The sequence below is a fragment of the Lepidochelys olivacea genome, assembly GCF_965140295.1.
Source record: "Lepidochelys olivacea isolate rLepOli2 genome assembly, chromosome: 3".
In the NCBI taxonomy this organism is placed as follows: domain Eukaryota; kingdom Metazoa; phylum Chordata; order Testudines; family Cheloniidae; genus Lepidochelys; species Lepidochelys olivacea.
Window position 1 is genome coordinate 42,719,729 of NC_140413.1, and position 19,480 is coordinate 42,739,208.

The following is a 19,480-nucleotide window of genomic DNA, read 5'->3' on the forward strand; positions in this document are numbered from 1 at the left end:
ATCCCAGTGGGGCCTGATTGTGGCATTTAAGAACCTAGAGTGTCAATTAGGCATCTAGGTCCTTTTGCAAATCTAGCCCGGGGGGGGGGGGGGGGGGGGCGGAAATCAGGCTTTTCCCAGGTTTTCTACAAAAAACTAACTTTCAAACTTTGGAGCTCATTCCACACACATATTAATTAGTGGCTGAAATTCAAATTCCTCATGGCATGTTTTCAAAAAACATGGCATGTTTTCAAAAAACAGTTCTGTAAAAAGCTGAGAGACCATGGTACAGACTCCATAAAGCGGAAAATCTGATGCAATCTTAACTATGGTCTCACTACTGCAAGACCATAATATACTGTGTTTCATCGTTGAATATTAACCAAATCAGTGAAAAGTACTGACAGAATAAATCAAAGATTTGCAAGGTGAGAAAGCTTTCTATTAGATTATTTCTACTGATATTACAAATTATGTGAACACCTTTACTTTGGGAAAACAAACTAATAAGTATTGCTAACAACAATCTACAAGAATATTGAGCAGTTCTGACTCATTTTACCAAACAGCTTTATAGCCCTTACAATCTCCTTTCCTACTACTGTATATTTGCTCACCATATACAATATACGGTCCAATTTTAAAAGAAAGTTAGAGATAAGATTATTCTAGAAAGGGAACATGGTGAGCCAGAAACCAGAAAATAATTATTTCCCTGTTTCTATGTTTAATTTCTTTTAAAAAGTGAACCCCAGCTGGATATTCAATTTTATTAATTTATTTTTCTAAGCCCACCGTAGACTTCAGTAGTAGTCTTTGCAATTTCCAAGAGTTACTACTGTGATCCTACTGGAACTGTATAATTTAAGAGAACGATGTCATGTGAAGTAGATGCTGTAATAGGGAGACAGTTGAAACTTCTCAGTAAAAGTTACAGAAGATAAAGTAGAGTAGAGGAGCACATATATTCGTAATCATTGGGGCCAGTGACACAAGATGGCTGAGGTTCCTGAGGTTATGTGTTGACATTTGAAATCATTTCACTGGAGAATTCATTCCTACACTCTAGTAATATCCTTTATTGATAATCTTAGAAATTAAAATAATGCAAATTTGATAATATAGCATTCTATAAAGTGATACAAATGTTCAGGGAAAGGCTTAGAAACTAAAGAGACTAACATATTTTGATTGAATTATAAATATTTTTGTTGAAGTATTTTTTCCAACTGGCTTTCTTTCATTATTGCTTGAGTCCCTGATATAAAAAGCTTTCTTTCTATATTGAAGAATATAATATATTTGCTTCTGAAACACTTCATTTTTCAGAAGATGCTTGACTTACAAATCAGTTTTTGTATGTCTGTAAGACTACTTATGTTAAAGTGTTTGCAGGATTGGGAGGCCATTGGAGACATTCCTGTCTTGTAAATTGTAAACTCCTTTGGGCAAGAGTCTATGATTTTCTGTATATTTGTAAAGTGCCTAGTACAGTGGAGCATGATATAAAGATTCTGATTAAAAATTTACCAGGTAATATATGACCATTTTTCTCAAGTGTTTAAGAAGTGAATGGTTAAGAATGACTTTACAAACCGCTACGTAAATGATGCAAAAGAAAACAGTCTTTACACTGTTATCCCAACAAAAAGAAAGTTTTAAAAAAGCATACAAAGCGAGGGGCAGGTCCTCAGCTAGTGCAAACTGCACCGCTCCTCTGAAGTCAATAGAGATATGACCATTAATACCAGCCCAGGATCAGCCACTATTTTTGTTTTATGTGGATAAACTTTTAACAAAATTCATTAGAGCTCAGAATGATAGTAGGATATGTAATACTGAAATTGATTAACCTAACTAATTAGTTTAGCATAATATATCTGCTGTAAATAGTATATATTGTTACATAAAGCCATGTTATGAAGGCAAACTGAAAAAGCAGAACATACATGAATTTCTATACAAGGGTATGATTAATTAATAGTGTTTTGTTTTTTTTTAATTAGCACTGGTGTTGAATTTTCACTACGTGGCATCATGTTTCAGAGCATGAAACCTCACCTCCCTTTTATTTCTAATCATGATATGGGATATATATTTTATATGTGCTGTTATAAATCATTTATTATCCATGATCATCACCCCAACCTGATTATTATTTATTCGATGAGGCAGACACTAAAACAACATCTGTAATACACTAGTGAACCCAAGAAGGCTGTAAACAAGTCTGTGGTTGCTATTTGAGGAATTTGATTTCAATTGCTTAGGACTTTTTCAACCTAATATGTGATACCAGAACTTCAGCCTTACTGTCCACTACAACTTATGCAACATTATTCATAAATATAAAAAATGAAGAAGTTATGTTGGTGGATTGGGAAAGGGCATTTTAAATAAAAGACCTCTAACTGAATTAGAAGCTACATTTTGTAATTAATTTGATGCATCACCATGCAGCAGATTTAAATTGCTTTGAATCCAGCTTCTGAGAAAGACTGAATTTGCAGATAATACCATTCTAAGTTAACGTTTGCTGTGGTCAATGATTTAATATAAATTGAAACCATTTTCAATTGAAAAGACAGTGTATAATTATTTGCAGTGTTGTTGCACAGTTTTGTAAGGGGTATAAGAAATTCCAACTTGACAAACCATCATTTATTTTGGCAGTCAGATTACTTGCATATAAATCTGAAATCTGCTGAAGTGTTGAAATTGTTTCTTTCCAAAATACCACACATCTGCCTCAACAGGTGGGGGAACCTGAGGGGCCTTGCAGTGAAAGAGGACATCCTCAGCAGCAAGGAGGGACACACTTGCTGAACACCCTTGGAGTCTCTAGCACCCACTGACCAGTTGTTGGGGAGAGGTACTGATTGGCCAGCATTTGATAGCTCCCAGGATTTAACCTGAAGCAGGGGGCATGAGGAGTCTCTTTTGCCTCCCTTCCAGCAGCCCCACGCTGAACAGGGAATCCAGCCTGACAGATGCTGTGGGTTTAGCTGTTCACCTCTTTGGGGGTCAGGAAGGAACTTTTTCTCCTATGAGCCAATTGACAGAGAACCAGGAAGTCTTCTGCCTTCCATGTAGCACCCTCAAGCAACAGTATATGTATGAAAGTGGTTGTTACTTAACTGAGGTACTTGGTTGAGTTGTTAATTTGTCACAACTTGCAGACAGTTTCCAGTGCGGTTAAAAGGATAAAATGAATGGCTCCCAGGGATTTGGTGGTGAGCCTTGGGCTCATAGGATAGGGTGAGACCTTGTGGCCCTTGCAGGCTGAGGTCAGACTTTGTGGCCCTCATAGGCCAAGGTCCTCAAGCTGCTTCACCCTCTGTCCTCCTTGCAGTGGGGATGGTGGTGGTGGTAGTGTCACACCCCCACGTCCCCCGCTCAGGGGGTTCCCTGGAAAGGCAGATCAGCAGTGCATGTTGCTAACGCTGTTGCAAGCATCACAAAGCATTTTCGGGAGGGTCAAAAGTGTGAATGGGGACTGGAAGATTCCTTTGCAGGCTGTGAGAGGCCAAAGGGGGAAGGAGGAAGAGAGCAGAGAACGAGTTAACTCAACACTTCGGCTAGCTCGGCCCAAAGATAAGATGCTGGCTCCAGCTCAAGGCCAGAGCACACAACCGACGCTCGGCGGCCTGCCAAGAAAGATGGGGGGTGGGGAGGGATGGATTCCAACTCTGACCAGATGTGAGAAAAGAAGATTCAACTGCATAAATATGCAGCGGCTGCAAAAACGAGCAAGCCAGTGAAGGCCGACGAGGGGGGAAACAACTGATGTAGCATCCCTAAAGCCAGGATGTTTTGGGAAAACCGAAGAAGCCATGAAAGGCCGGCTCAGACCAGTACAAAGAGCACAGGTGGTTGGGGGGACAGAAGTCCCGGACCGAGATGCCCCCAAAGAACCCTAAGGTTTAAAACCATCCCGAGACCTGAAGCAAATTGGAGATTGGCAAATTGAAGGGGCAAATTGGAGATTGGCAGCGGACCCATGCACAGGACAAGAACTCTCGTCCACCCCTCCCCTCCTCTACTTCTTACATTATACCCAGGCTTGGGTAGTGCGTGTGTGAGTATGAAAGTGGGTTAGAGCTTGGAGCACTAACGCTTTCTTCCTTCTTCTGAGTGATGTGGGGAACCCCCTCCCCAGCACTCTCCACTGTTTTTTTTTATTATTTTATTAATAAAGCTTTAAAATGTAGACACTTGGTGTGTTCTGTCATCTCCTCCCCAAATGATCCTGCGGCCTCAGCCTGATCACCTGATGCCTCAGGGAGATTGGTAACAGAAATCTGTCACAGCTAGGACTCACAGGAAGCTCATGGGCGCCTACCCCAAGTTATGGGTTATATGGTTGAGCCCTGTAATCACCGCACTGGAACCAATGAAATGTCTGATATAGGAGAATATGGATGATGGGTGGGTAGCACCCTTCCTGGTATTTACGTTTTAATAAAAGTTTTGGCCTCTTGCTTAAAATTCATATATGTGTCTGTCCTCATTTCACTGCTGTGTGCACATTCATGTATGTTTACTTACCGTATCCAATAGGCAATAAGATCTTCCATGTGCAATCTAAGTTACTAGGGTAATTTCCAGGAAAACCTGGGCTCAGGATCACTCCACCCATATTTGTCAGTGTTCCACCACACCTAGCTATTAAGCAGAAAATTAAAGTCAGTTTCTGTTTTAATAATAATTAATACTAAAACTCTGAACTACATTACCCAACAATTATCTCCCCCACACTCTCTTTAAACAGAATGTGATTCCAAAGATCCAATATACAGTATAAACAAAAATGTCATGTAGTGTAAGAAAGGAGAGGAGGCAGCCTTTATCGTGGTCCCCTTATAGCTCCCACATTTATGTTACAAATATCTTTTAACATCAAGAACTGCTTTTGCTGATCTGATAGAGAAATTTAAAATCATACTCTGAATAGGTATCCAGAAAAGGAATATAATTTAAGAGCAGATGTGGAAAATGAGAAAGAAGTTCTCACTAACTTGTGAAGAGCTAAAGAAATGAAGGAGGCATATCATTCATGGAGTGGAGTAAACATGTCACTGCATGTCTCTTTCCAAAGCCAATAGTATCTTATGCCTGTGTTAGTCATAACAACATACTTATAAAATATGCATTCATACCAATGCAGAGGGGAGATGGATAGTTCCAACGGCGAACTGTTCCAGGCATACAAGAAATATGAGAACGGCCCTGTTTGGGGGAAAAAAAACAAAAAAAACCCTAAATCAAAATGCACACATTCATTATGAGGACTTTTGTAATACAATGATTGTAACTGTCGTGTGTGTGTGTGTGTGCACCTCCCCATTGGTGATTGAACGTAATGATTTTAAAAGGGAAACACTGAGGTGCTGATAATAAAAGTTTGACAATTTTTCTCCACTCATGTTTTCTAATTAAGGTGGGAAAAAGTCTTCAGCAATAATTAGAATTCTTTTTAAATATGGGAAATAGTTCTTGATTCACATTCTAAAAAAAAAAAAATTATGATCAGAGGTGCCTCAATTTGAAATAGAAAATGTTCAACATGATTAAGATAAGTTATTTCTGTTGTCCTGATTTCCCACACAGCACTATATTGTGAGTTAATGGTTTGTCCTGAACAAAGGGGAGCATGTTATTTTGGTATTCCTGGAGCAGAGAAGGAGATTGGGATTTTGCAGTGGTCTCTCCACTGCTCCACGCAGGTGTAAAATGTACCTATTGCAGCATAAATGTACCAGAATGTCCATCATGTGCTGTCAGCTGTGATATGGGTATCTCTCTCATATATCCTGGACAGGAGATCTTAACATAAATTTAATCAAAACCAATATGCTTTCATGAAACAGCAGTCCTACCAATAATATATTTAACATTGTTAATTTACACTAAAATCCAAAGAAGTAAGAAATTAAGGTGGCAAACCACTTAGAATTAAAGCTATTTATTTTCACCAGAATTATTTTCCTGCAGTGACTCAGAGCATTTATGCTCACACTTAAGTTGTTTTTCCAAGTTTTCATAATAATTTTCAAAGAACGATCAAAAATATTTAAAAAGAAAATCTTTGATTCCAGATAAATGAGCCTCATCAGTGGTTGGGATGCCTCAAGTACTACATTGCAATACCACGGTTCTCAGCAGTAAACCAGGAAATCACAAAATCATGAAACTTCTGAATCAATAAATGAGAAAACCACTTCAATACTTGCTTTACTTCAAGCATATGAGTAATCCTGTCCATATTGAGAAAAACACTTATGCATGTGCTTAAAAGTGAGCATAAAGTTAAATCCCATTAATGTTGATGTTTTAGTACTTTTCTGAATCAGGGCCTAGGAGCCAGATTTTCAAAGGTATTTAGGTTTCTAAAGTTGCAGACAGTAACAAAGAAAGAATGTGCAAAGTATATGTTAAAGAACACTTTATGTGATTCACGTTCTTCAGTGAAATTTGCTATTTTGTTTACAAAAATATGAATTTCTCAGACTGCCTGGAGACTATATAGAGTAGGGAAGTTTTTGTTTTTTAATTTTTTTTCTAGTACTTTATTTGAATTATACTGTAAACTCATTAGTTTTTGTTTGGACTGTTAAACATTTAGAAACAAACTAGAACTCATTGAAAAATATGATGGGAGGGGCAGGGAAATAGATTTTTTCCAGTTTTCATCAAAATTTCCCCCCAATATATATATATATATTTTCAAACAAAAACCCATTTTAAATTTAAAAATAAAAGGTTTTCAGCAAATATTTTTACTGAATAATTTTAGTTTTTTGGTTTTTCATTGAAAAAAATGAACATTTAATCAAAGATCCCATGAAAATATTTGCTTTTTCATCTAAAAATAATTGAACTAGCTCTAGAACAAACCACTTCTGTAGAGCTCTATCCTGAGCCCAACCCCACCACCACACACAATTCTGATTTCTGCGATGGATAAGTTTGTAACACGACTGAGAACTAACAACTATCTCTGCACTTAACGAGTACATTCAGGAAGCAATTATATGGCCTGTAAAAGCCCCTCTGAAGAATAAACAAAAGTTATATTCTCTCTGTCCCATAGGTCCACTCCACAACATGATTCCACTGCTTTAAATTCCCCCTTCTTGGCCCACACATTCCCTTTCACTGTTTTAGGATTACTTCCCATATGCAACTGCAGGTAGTTGGTTTGAGCTCTGTTGCTTTCCTTCTAAAGCCTAATGAAAACCAAAGTAAACTGACAGATGTGAAAATTATGCCTGAAGAATTTGGGGCAGATCTACAGTTGATTTAAATTGACATAGTTCCATTAGGATCCAGGGGAGCTACACTGATTAACACCTTTTAAAACTCTGGCCAATTATGCCTTTTAAAAGCTTTATTTTTGTAAGTGTTTTGAACCCTTATTCAGTTCAAGCAATTGTCCTAGCTGAGTTATAAGTTCATTGCTGGTATCTGCCTGAGAAAGACATATTGAGATGCATAAAAATTTAAATGCTCTGTTGGGGCAGAATCAGTACATTTTAATAGCAATTTCAACAGTTCTAAAAAGTATTCAGATCTTTCCTATAGGATTCTGCAGGAAAAGACTGTAAACAGCTATTATATGCATCCTGGAAAGTGTCACAGTATATGGAGGCAACCCTGACTCCAAAGTAAAGGTTGAGTTGAGTTCTGAATTTATATGGAAATAAGACAGGTCAAAAATAAATGTGTACTTAGGGGAGAATATATCATGGTATTGTAAAGGAACTTCTGATTATGAAATCCCTCATCACCATAACAGGACAACTGCAACTGAGCAATCCAAGACTACAAACTGGGAGAAAGAACTGAATTAACCACAACAGACTTTTTTCAGCCTCAGAGAGAGGGATATAAATAGATTATTCATGCTTAGGTATCACATAGCTCATTTCCTAATGAATACAGCTCTTAATTATGAATATGTAATTGTATTTCCTAATACTATATGTATTGATCTGAATTTGTTTGCCTTACTAAGCAAAATAATTAGGAACCAGAAGAGTAACTACACATTAGGATCCATTAAGACAAGGAAAGAAACTTCAGTCCGGGATTGATATGTAACTGTCACAGGCAAATGGCTGGCTCATTACAAAAGAAGCTTTGCCTCTCCTGGAATTGACACCTCATCAATTACTGGGAGTGGACTACATTCACCCTGATCGAATTGGCCCTGTCAACACTGGTTCTCCACTTGTGAGGTAACTCCCTTCTCTTTATGTGTCAGTATATAATGCCTGCACCTGTAATTTTCACTCCATGCATCTGAAGAAGTGTTTTTTTACCCACAAAAGCTTATGCCCAAATAAACCTGTTAGTCTTTAAGGTGCCACTGGACTCCTTGTTGTTGTTATGAATATCACTGAGATTCGTACTATATATTCCCATCAATGTCCCTCAAATTTCATGTAGAGCACTGGTTCCCAAACTTGAGACGCCGCTTGTGGCACGTGCCAAGGGACATATTGGCCGCTGCTTCCCGCAGCCCCCATTGGCCAGGCACAGCGAACTGCGGACAGTGGGAGCCGCGATTAGCAGAACCTGCGGACGTGGCAGGTAAACAAATCGGCCAGGCCCGCCAGGGTCTTTCCCTGCATAAGTGGCGTCCCAAGTTTGGGAAACACTGACTTAGAGGAACCACTTCTAGAAGTGAGAGAATGCATTTCAGTCTCCATATCCTTTTAATCATCTGTCTCTCTGTTAACACTGCCAGTCTGATGAGAAATTTATTCACTGGAGAACAAATTTTAGCTATTGCTGTGTTTATCCATCAATCTTAAATGGTTTCTAGCTACTAGCTGGTGAGGATTCATTACTCTTAGACAACAGTCTTTAGTTAAAATCTATAATTTTGTATTACAATCCATAACACGCTATGTTTTGAAGAAAAAGAAAATGAGTACCTGTAATGTGTATCCTGGCTCACACTGAAAAGACAAAACATCATTCACCATATATCTATCTCCCATTTTGATGCCATTGCTAGGAAGTATTGGTTCTGGACAAGCAGCAAGGCCTACAGCTGAAAAATGTAAATACAAAGATTGAAAAGGTATGGGTAAGTAAATGAAAACTCTTCTCTATTCTGTTTATGAGTTCTTCACAATGTATTTCAGAAAACAGACAGTTACAAATTAGTTAAAAATCACATTTCATTTCTTTAATATTAAACTTAATTGTGCTTAAAATGTTCAATCTATCATTAATGTGCTCAGAGTTTTCACACAAAATCCAAATGACAATATTTATATGCAAAGATTCTAATGTGTATCACAGGAACATTTTTTGCTATGGGATTATTAAATATACCCTTTAACTAAAAGTTATCCATTACTTTAAATCATAAGTTATCCTGCCCTGTCTTTGGAGACTTCCTTCAATCCTTCTGCTTTTTGGAAAGGAAAAAAAAAAAAAAAAACAGAACTGGTCAAGCAACACGGTCTACCTCAGATGAGATGAAGATCCAAAAAAAAATCTCAGACTAACAAATAACTAGTGTTCATCACTAGGAGGTCATCAGTCAACAAGGACTAGTTACACTGCAGTTCTATACAAAAGCTGAAAGAGAGATTGAAAGGAATTCATAAAATCTGAGGACTCCAGATAACATCAAAATTGCTCCACCACAATCTGGTCGATAATCTTCACCAGTACAGGATGCTTAGAGTCAGAACGATAATCAGCAGATCAGTAACCTTGGAAGATGCAGAGGACATGTCTAAACCGTCATTCATTTGAGAGAAAATATTGCTTTTCCTGTGGGAAACAAAGAATCTAAAATAATAGGCCCAGTATCTCCCAACTTGATTTCACTAACCATAAGGGCACAATGAAGCTCCCTCAGCACATTTAGAACCTCAATTCTGTTTGTTCCTTTCACACACAAATCTGTTACCAAGAAACAATTAAGAGTCAACTTCATTGGCTATCTAAGCAAAGTAGATTTAAAATAAACAAGCAAAACCAACACCTTTTCACAGGAAGTAAAATGCGACTTCCCACATAGAGGCCGCATGGAGCACTTGGAACAGCTCAGCATAGCTTAAGACTTAATGGAAGCTGTAGGGAGTATAAAGAAACAATTCCTCTTTGCCTTTCAAAGCCAGTCTTGTGTGCTGTCCACTGAGCCATCAAATCCTAAAATTGTAGGAGTGGAAGGGATCTCTATCTAGTTCAGTACTCTCCACTCAAGCAGGACTAAGAATGATCTAGATCATTCCTGACAGGTGTTTGTCTAACCTGCTCTGAAAAATCTCCAATGATGGAGATTCCACAACCTCCTAGGCAATTTATTCCAGTGCTTAACTACCTGACAGTTAGGAAGCTTTTCCTAATGTCCAACTTAAACTGTCTTTGCTGTAATTTAAGCCCCACATTGTTCCCTGTTTTATCCTTAGAGGTTAACGAGAACAATTTTTCTCCCTCCTTGTAACAATCTATCTTACACTTGAAAACTATTATATCCCCTCTTAGTCTTCTCTTTTTCCAGACTAAACAAACTCATTTTTTTCAATCTTCTCTCGTAGGTCATGTTTTCTAGACCTTTAATCATTTTTGTTGCTCTTCCCTGGACTCTCTCCAATCTGTCCACATCTTTCCTGAAATGTGGCACCCAGAACTGGACACAATAGTCCAGTTTAGGCCTAATCAGGGTGGAGGAGAGCAAAAGAATTACTTCTTATGTTTTGCCTACAACACTCCTGCTAATACATCCCAGAATGATGTCTGTTTTTTTTTCAACAGTGTTACATTGTTCACTCATATTTAGCTTCTGATCCATTATGAACCCCAAATCTCTTTCTGCAATAGTTCTAAGTAGACAGTCATTTCCGCTTTTGTATGTTTGCAACTGATTGTTCCTTCCTAAGTGGAGAACTTTGCATTTATCCTTATTGAATTTCATTCTATTCACTTCACACCATTTCTCCAGTTTGTCCAGATCATTTTGAATTTTAATCCTATCCTCCAAGGCCCTTGCAACACCTCCCAACTTGGTATCATCCACAAACTTTATAAGTATGCTCTCTCTGTCATTATCTAAACCATTGATGAAGGTATTGAACAGAACTGGACTCAGAACTGATCCTTGTGGGACCCCACTCATGCCCTTACATCATGACTGTGAACCAGTGATAGCTACTCTCTGGGAATGGTTTTCCAACCAGTTATGCACCCACCAAACAGGAGCTCTGTCTAGGTTCTATTCCCCTAGTTTGTTTATGAGAAGGTTATGTGAGACAGTATCAAAAGTGTTACAAAAGTCAAAATATACCACATCTACCACTTTCCCCTTATCTACAAGGCTCATTACCCTGTCAAATGAAGCTATTAGGTTGGTTTGACACCATTTGTTCTTGACAAATCCATGCTGACTGTTAGTTATCACCTTATTTCTCCTAAGTGTTTGTACACTTATTGCTTAATTATTTGCGTCATTATCTTTCCAGGTACTGAAGTTAAGATGATTGGCCTGTAATTCCCTGGGTTGTCCTTATTTCCATTTTTATAGCTTGACACGATATTTGCCGTTTTCCAGTCCTCTGGAATCTCTCCGGTCTTCCATGACTTTTCAGACATAATCGGTAATAGCTCATATATCTCCTCATATATCTCCTCAGTCATCTCCTTAAGTATTCTAGGATGTATTTAATCAGGCCCTGGTGACTTGAAGACATCTAACTTGTCTAAGTAATATCTAACTTGTTCTTTCCCTATTTTAGACTAAGATCCTACCTCATTTTCACTGGCATTCACTATGTTAGATATCTAATCACTATTAATCTTTTTGGTGAAAACTGAAACAAAAAAATCAATTTGTACTTCTACAGAAAATGTGGAAATGGCAATTGTTTTCCCCCCTTCACTGAGAAAAAGGCCTATTCTGTCCTTGGTCTTCCTCTTGCTTCTAATATAGTTATAGAATGTTTTCTTGTTACCCTTTAAGTCTCTAACTAGTTTGATTTCACTTTGTGCCTACTTGTGCCTAGTATTTTTACGGTTTTATATGTTACAGTAAATTAAATCAATTTTAAAGTAGGATGTGTTTCTGCTTTTTCTTCCTCCTAAAAGTGTCAATGCAGTGTGGAGTTTGAGAGATGCCAGTCCATGCTTACAGACAGCCCCCACACCTGAAGCAAATACTCACCAGCCACCACACACCACACAACAGAACCACTAACCCAGGAACCTATCCTTGCAACAAAGCCCGTTGCCAACTGTGTCCACATATCTATTCAGGGGACACCATCATAGGGCGTAATCACATCAGCCACACTATCAGAGGCTCGTTCACCTGCACATCTACCAATGTGATATATGTCATCATGTGCCAGCAATGCCCCTCTGCCATGTACATTGGCCAAACTGGACAGTCTCTACATAAAAGAATCAATGGACACAAATCAGACGTCAAGAATTATAACATTCAAAAACCAGTCGGAGAACACTTCAATCTCTTTGGTCACTCGATTACAGACCTAAAAGTGGCAATTCTTCAACAAAAAAACTTCAAAAACAGACTCCAACGAGAGACTGCTGAATTGGAATTAATTTGCAAACTGGATACAATTAACTTAGGCTTGAATAAAGCCTGGGAGTGGATGTGTCATTACACAAAGTAAAACTATTTCCCCATGTTTATTTCCCTCCTCCCCCCACACTGTTCCTCACACGTTCTTGTCAACTGCTGGAAATGGCCCACCTTGATTACCACTACAAAACATGTCCCCCACCCCGCTCTCCTGCTGGTAATAGCTCACCTTACCTGATCACTCTTGTTAAGTGTGTATGGCAACACCCATTGTTTCATGTTCTCAGGTGTATATAAATCTTCCCCCTGTATTTTCCACCGCATGCATCCAATGAAGTGAGCTGTAGCTCACAAAAGCTAATGCTCAAATAAATGTGTTAGTCTCTAAGGTACCACAAGTACTCCTTTTCATTCACAGTAGGTTGCACATAAGTTCATAATATAATCATGCACTCAGCTGGGCCCCTCAAGATTTGTTCCCCCTCAGTGCACCCGGAAAAATTGAGGCACATGTAGCACAGGCAGTTGCCTTAGACTGCTGCTCCCAGAGTCACGTGATGAAGTCAGAAACTCATTAAAAATGTTTCAAGGTTGGGAAGAAAAGCCAGATAATAAAAATTGAATACAACTAGGGCCCTACCAACTTCATGGCTGTGAAAAAACGTGTCACAGACCATGAAATCTGGTCTCACCTGTGAAATCTTGTCTTTTGTGTACTTTTACCCTGTACTATACAGATTTCACCAGTGTTTCTCAAACCAGGGGACCCAGTGGTCCTGACCCAAAGAAGGTACTGGGGGGGTTGCAAGGTTATTGTAGGGGTGGTCGTGGTATTGCCACCCTTTCTTCTGTGCTGCCTTCAGAGCTGGATAGCTGGATGACAATACCATATCATGCCATCCTTACTTCTGTGCTGCTGCTCATGGTGGTGCTGCCTTCAGAGCTGGGCTCCTGGCCAGCAGCCACAGCTCTCCGGCTGCCCAGCGCTGAAGGCAGTGCCATCACCCATAGCAGTGCAGAAGTAAGGGTGGCAATACTGTGACCCCCCCCACACACACAATAACCTTGCAAACCCCCTATCCCTTTTTGCGTCAGGAAGCCTACAGTTACAACACCATGAAATTTCAGATTTAAATATCTGAAATAATGAAATCTACAATTTTCAGAATCCTATGACTGTGAAATTGACCAAAATGGATCGTGAATTTGGTAGGGTCCTAAATATAACTCCTGCAATGGTCAGCCTGAGTCTTTAGAGACCCTCCAGTAGAAGGGGTTTTCACAGAGGAAACTTTCCTCACTAAAACCAAAACATTTAATTTGAGTTGAATGAAACATTTTGCAGTGTTAATTCAAAATGAGATGTCAAAATGAACCATTTTGACAGTTCACATTTATTTTCCCCTTCAACTATTCACTGAATTCAACCTGAATTTGAGAATAGGTTTGGTCTCCTAACATTTTTTAGCAAATTTATTATTTGCCAAAAGAAAACAAAAAAATTCACCTAGCTCCATTCACTACCAGACTTCCAACCTGGAGGACCTTGCGTTGATTGGCATGGGGATGGAAGACTTGAACGTCACACTATACTCGACAGGATTCACTCCCTCTTAATGGGGCTCAGATGCTTCTCCTCTCTGACCATTTTGCTCCATGGCTCAGAGTGTGTGTGTGGGAGGGGGGGAGTGTTGGTATTCTCCTAGAGTGACACCCAATCATGGCACTAAAATGAGCTGCCACTTTTATATGATATGATCCTTTCTTATATGCTTAGACCAGCAGTGAAATCATCAACAATATTGACATTCAAATTGCCATCTGAGCTAAGGCCCCATCAAGATGAACAGGGCAGTGCACACATTATTTCATTGGTTACACTTGCTTCATGTTTTTAGTTTTCTTCACAAAGGGACTTGGAGATGTAGGTTTTCTCTCTCTTTTTTAACTAAAAGCTGCGATTCTGGTGAACAAGATGGCATCCTCCAAAACAAATTAAAAAAAAAGGCTCAAGTCACTGACCCAGCATGACCCTTGCCAATTGAAGCCAGGCTCATAGTGTATTTTAATATTGCCTATTTTATGTGCAAAGCTTAGTTTATGTGAAACACATACATTTGTGGGAACAGCTTAATTTGTTTTAGGACAGAACATGTACAGCATTCATTTTTCAAAAGTTTTTTTTTTCCTTTTTCTTTTTATTCTTATTTTAATACTAAGACTCAATTCTGCTATAAGATACATATGTGTATCTGAAAACAAACCAACCAATACAAAACCCTATAAACAAGCAGCAAACAAATATTACTATAATAGTTTCTGTGTTCTATGCTAAGGACTGTCACTATAAGGAATCTTGGTATTCTCCAAACTGCACAGGAAAATCTGGGCATGTTTTCTGCATTTGTGTAAAAAGATCCTGCAAATGGGGAATGGTTTATAAACAGTGTGGGAAGTCTTAGTCTTATGCTTCAGTTATTCACACCTATTTTCTCAAATAGGAATACATTTAATAAGTGTGTATTATACCATATACATGATAGAATAAAAAATGGAGACAAGACTTCTCAGGTATATAGCCAATCAAACACTTTCACATTCAATGAATTTAAACAACTTTCATTAAAGTCAAAAATGAATTAGCATGGATAATAATCGTGAAGTAATCTATGTATAACTGAAGGAAGTTTAATATTTTCTTTATTTGATTTAATTGTATCAGAGTGCCATGGGGAGAAAACAGAGCAGAATGGAACTTTTACACTGCGTGAGAATGGGTTTCAGCATTTTCTGGCATATCTTTCAAAGAACGGCCAGTCAAATGATGCTTTTTTGGCAGTGGTACTGTATAGTCTTCACTTCACTGACTTGCATGCTAAATGCCACTAAATGCTACAGCTCTTACGCTTTCTAGTGGAATCTAACCCATTTGGTGACAGTAAGTGTGACTTGACAGAATGTTTAGTGCAGAAATTACATGATATTTGGCCTTACTGTGATATGTGACATTTTGGAGTCTGTTGTTCCAGATGGTTCATCATGCAACAATATCTCAAATTATCCACTGAGAACTCAGTCTTTCTACAAAAATATAATTGCGCTTCAGATAATGCTATTTACCATTTTTGATACAGACAAGGTTTTAGCCTTATGCCCCTAGCCATCTATTTATTTACCGCTCATCACCAAAGCATATGAATGCCTTACAAAGCCAAACATATACACAAGGAGGTTCTTTATTTCTCTCTAGTCACTTCTAGCCAGAAAGATTGTAGTTTTAAAATACAATTAGTTTAACTCTTATTTATTTTACAGTTTAAGGAAAGGAGAAGACTAAGTAGGTTTTACACTCTGATAGGAAGTTAGTAAGATTTGGGTCATTCTAATATTTTCCATAAAAGAGTTCATAGTTCTGGGCCAGCTGCTCTCTCCTGTGCTCAGAAGTCTCACTATGGAAGTTGACATAGCCATTGTTCCAGAGGAACACAGTTGTAATGGTTGGTCATGCTCACACTGAGTGAGGCAGTCCTTTAAGTAGCTAGGAGAGCTTTGAAGGTAAGGACCAAAGCCTTGAACCTGACTTCAAATTCAATGGGGAGGTAGTGTAGAAAGAAAAGCATAGAATTGCTGCTGCTGTTTAACCCTATTTAAGCTTATAAATTATTAGGTATACTGAAATCTTTCTCCTGTGTCAACAGCATATCTTTTTCAGCTCAGTGTCTGACAATATGTTAATCACTTTGATCCTTCCAGATAAATCTATGCTCCTGGGCTAATTCTGCCCTGGAGTGTCTCTGATTCCCAAGATAATAGAACTGAAGGATAGAGTGGAGATCACATGGAGCCTGGTTCCCCCGAAAGTGGGGTGGTCTCCCCTTCACAGTTCTGTGTCCTGTGGGTCTTGAGTAGTCCCAGTGTGGTCTCATCACCCCCTCTCTCACTTGTACTTGCTGCAGATAGTTCCCTGAGAGGGCTCCACCAGAGGGTTTCTCCCTGAAGCCTTGCATCAATTTCTTATAGTTCTATTTTAATAATGCCTTCAGGCTTGAAAATTTCAAACCATAGTTTGGTTCTTCAAGGATGTTTCATGGTGTCTTAAGGCTCAGTGCACACTGAAAGCAGCATGCATAGATCGAACAAGAAGTGTACAAAAACAAATTGGAAGGGTCAGTAAAACAAGTACAATAAAACAAAATAAAACAGGCTTCTTTGGTCTTTTTTGGCTAATATGTTCTGTTAAAAAACAAATCAGGGCTCTGAATTGTGATTCATTTTAGTTTAATTTTTCTCTACATTGAACTAAACTGGGGACAAGTGCAGATATTTAAGTAGCAGGAATCATACACAAAGGAAGTATTTGGCAAGTTATATTAATTCACTTTATTTGTCTCTCTCTCTCTTCTCCTGAATGAATGATAGTTTTTGCCCATTTATAGTAATTGAGATACATAACTAACCATTTGGGTAGGCAAACAGGAGTGGCAAACAGGAATTTTGGAAGACATAGCTGTGGACTGTGGTCTTGGAAGTAAAAGGACTTTCTGAGTGGTGTCTTTGGTCTGTCATTTGTTTGCTTTCTGTGAAGGTTGTGTAACTGGGCTGGGGGCCTCTGAACAGGCCAGGCGAGACAGACCTATTTGTCTGTGTCTCACAGGAGGGGGTGATTAGGACCCTTAAGGTTTTGATTAGCCTCTGTGTTCGAAGTCTGAGTAGTTAAGCCCTCCCTGTTAGCAAGGGGGTAGAGCTGAGAAGGAAGGCTTAATATAAGCTAGTTGCCAGGCAAACTCCTGACCAAGTGAACAAGATAGGCAAACAGGGAAGTTTCAGAGGGAATATGAGAGGATCTCTTTCTAGGTTCAGTTCTACATCCAATACTATGATGGACAGTGATGAATCATTGGTTGTGACCTGCAACAAATGTGCTATGTTTTCTTTCCTGTCATACGCCAGAAGGGACTTCCTATGTATGAAGTGCAAGTCAGTGGTTGTGCTGGAAGAAAAGATTCTTGTGCTGGAAGAAAAGTGCAAGTCAGTGGTGGTGCTGGAAGAAAAGACAAGTACAGACACTATGAAGCCTCAGAAGCTGAGCAGGTCTTGTACAACCAGATTCAGGAAGCATCAGCACCCCAGGTTCAAGGAAGAAGAAACTGGACAACGATGAATCAGAGAAAGAGAGAGGAAATTAGAGGCAACTTGACAGTTTGCAGTCACCAGAGGCAAGAGGACAAGGTAGAATTCTACCAGTCTGGAGGCAGATGAGGATGTGTGGACTGTGACTACCAGAGGCAAAAAGATCAGGAGAAATTCCACACAGCTAAACATGTCCAATATTTAGCAGGTCCTTGGCATGGAAACTGCAGAAAATATATCTGAAGATCTATCTTGTTGAACGGAATGGAGAGGTGTATGGTACACACCTCTAGATGGCTGCTCACTCCAACTCATAAGAAAATCCAACATGCCAACAAAGAGATCTCCAATTATCCAAGGAAGACAAACTATCTTCGGAAGAATGGAAAGAATGCTCTTCAAGAGAAAGCAGGCAGTAGGACAGTCTGCTGTATTCCCAGAGCCAAGACACAAGATGAGTGACTTTTAGATTGGACAGGATTCTGAAGTTGGTAGGCAAGGATCCATTGGTCACGGTGGATCTTGACACTAAAAATGATGCTTCACAGGATAACTGACAGTTAATAGATGACTTCAGAGAATTCAGAAGGAGTAGAATCTCCAAGTGATCTTTTCAGAGATCTTTCCTTTCTTGTGATCAAAGGAAAACAGAAGGCATAAGATTTTGGACATAAATGACTGGCTTCATAATTAGTGTAAGGTAGACAGTTTTGGTATTGTGGAACATTGGTCCACTTCATGGGGATAGTGGGTGCACAGTTTGGATGGTCTCCATCTCAACAGAAGAGAAACCAATCCTCGATGGGACAGACTGGGTAGACTAGTCAAGATGGCATTACACTAAGAAGAAAAGGGAAGGGTAAAGGAGGGAATGTAAAATCAAGATGTGGAGAACAAAACTAATAAAGACACCTAATGTAGTAATTGGAATATAGCAGTCCTATCCAACTTGTGCGCTCAATTACTGGAAAGTGGGTAACAGTTCATAAAATGTTACCACCTTTAACGATAAATGACAGAAGGGATATGAAAAGGAGACAGAAAAACTTAATTAGTCCAGATAAAAATTTTACTGATATCACCTAAGGACTGTGTTGAAATCAAGACTGGCAAACAAAGGAGAATGGAATTGGAAATTAACCAACCAAAATTGGTGGTGTGTCATCAATTAGACCTAATTTGTGGACAAAGTACTATTCTGCCTATCACCTCTTTTTGGGGTCCTCAAAAGAAAAAGAGATTTCAGGGGGAGATTAAAATGGCTAGAGGAAGAGTTGGCTTAAAGAAGAGAATGTTATCATGGCTGCCACCATCACCATCTTCTGTGTGGCATGCCCTCTTTTGTGTGTCCTTTGTCTTCCCCCACCTTATTTCTTCTCTTTCATTCTGGGGGCTTATTAGCAGGAATGTTGTTAGCAAGACACGAGGAGTAATTCTTCCACTCTACTCTGCGCTGATTAGGCCTCTACTGGAGTACTGTGTCCAGTTCTGGGTGCCACTTTTCAGGAAGGATGTGGACAAATTGGAGAGAGTCCAGAGAAGTGCGACAAAAATGATGAAAGGTCTAGAAAACATGACCTCTGAGGGAAGATTGAAAAAATTTGGTTTGTTTAGTCTGGAAAAAGAGAAGATGTGGGAGGGGGGGATGATAATAGTTTTCAAATACATAAAAGGTTGTTACAAGGAGGAGGGAGAAAAATTGTTTTTCTTAACCTCTGAGGATAGGAAAAAAAGCAATGGGCTTAAATTGCAGCAAGGGAGGTGTAAGTTGGACATTAGGGAAAACTTCCTAACTGTCAC

General features: G+C 39.0%; 1 protein-coding gene across 1 annotated transcript in view; it reads right to left on the reverse strand.

The window, feature by feature from the left end:
* Positions 1 to 19,480, reverse strand: part of CSMD1 (CUB and Sushi multiple domains 1) — a 2,028,540-nt gene that overhangs the window by 266,813 nt on the left and 1,742,247 nt on the right. Inside the window, exons 38-40 of the mRNA XM_084623138.1 lie at positions 8,925 to 9,043; positions 5,142 to 5,211; positions 4,531 to 4,647 (exon numbers count right to left, since the gene is read on the reverse strand). Of these exons, the coding sequence (XP_084479264.1) occupies positions 4,531 to 4,647; positions 5,142 to 5,211; positions 8,925 to 9,043 (306 nt within the window). The remainder of the gene's footprint in view (positions 1 to 4,530; positions 4,648 to 5,141; positions 5,212 to 8,924; positions 9,044 to 19,480) is intronic.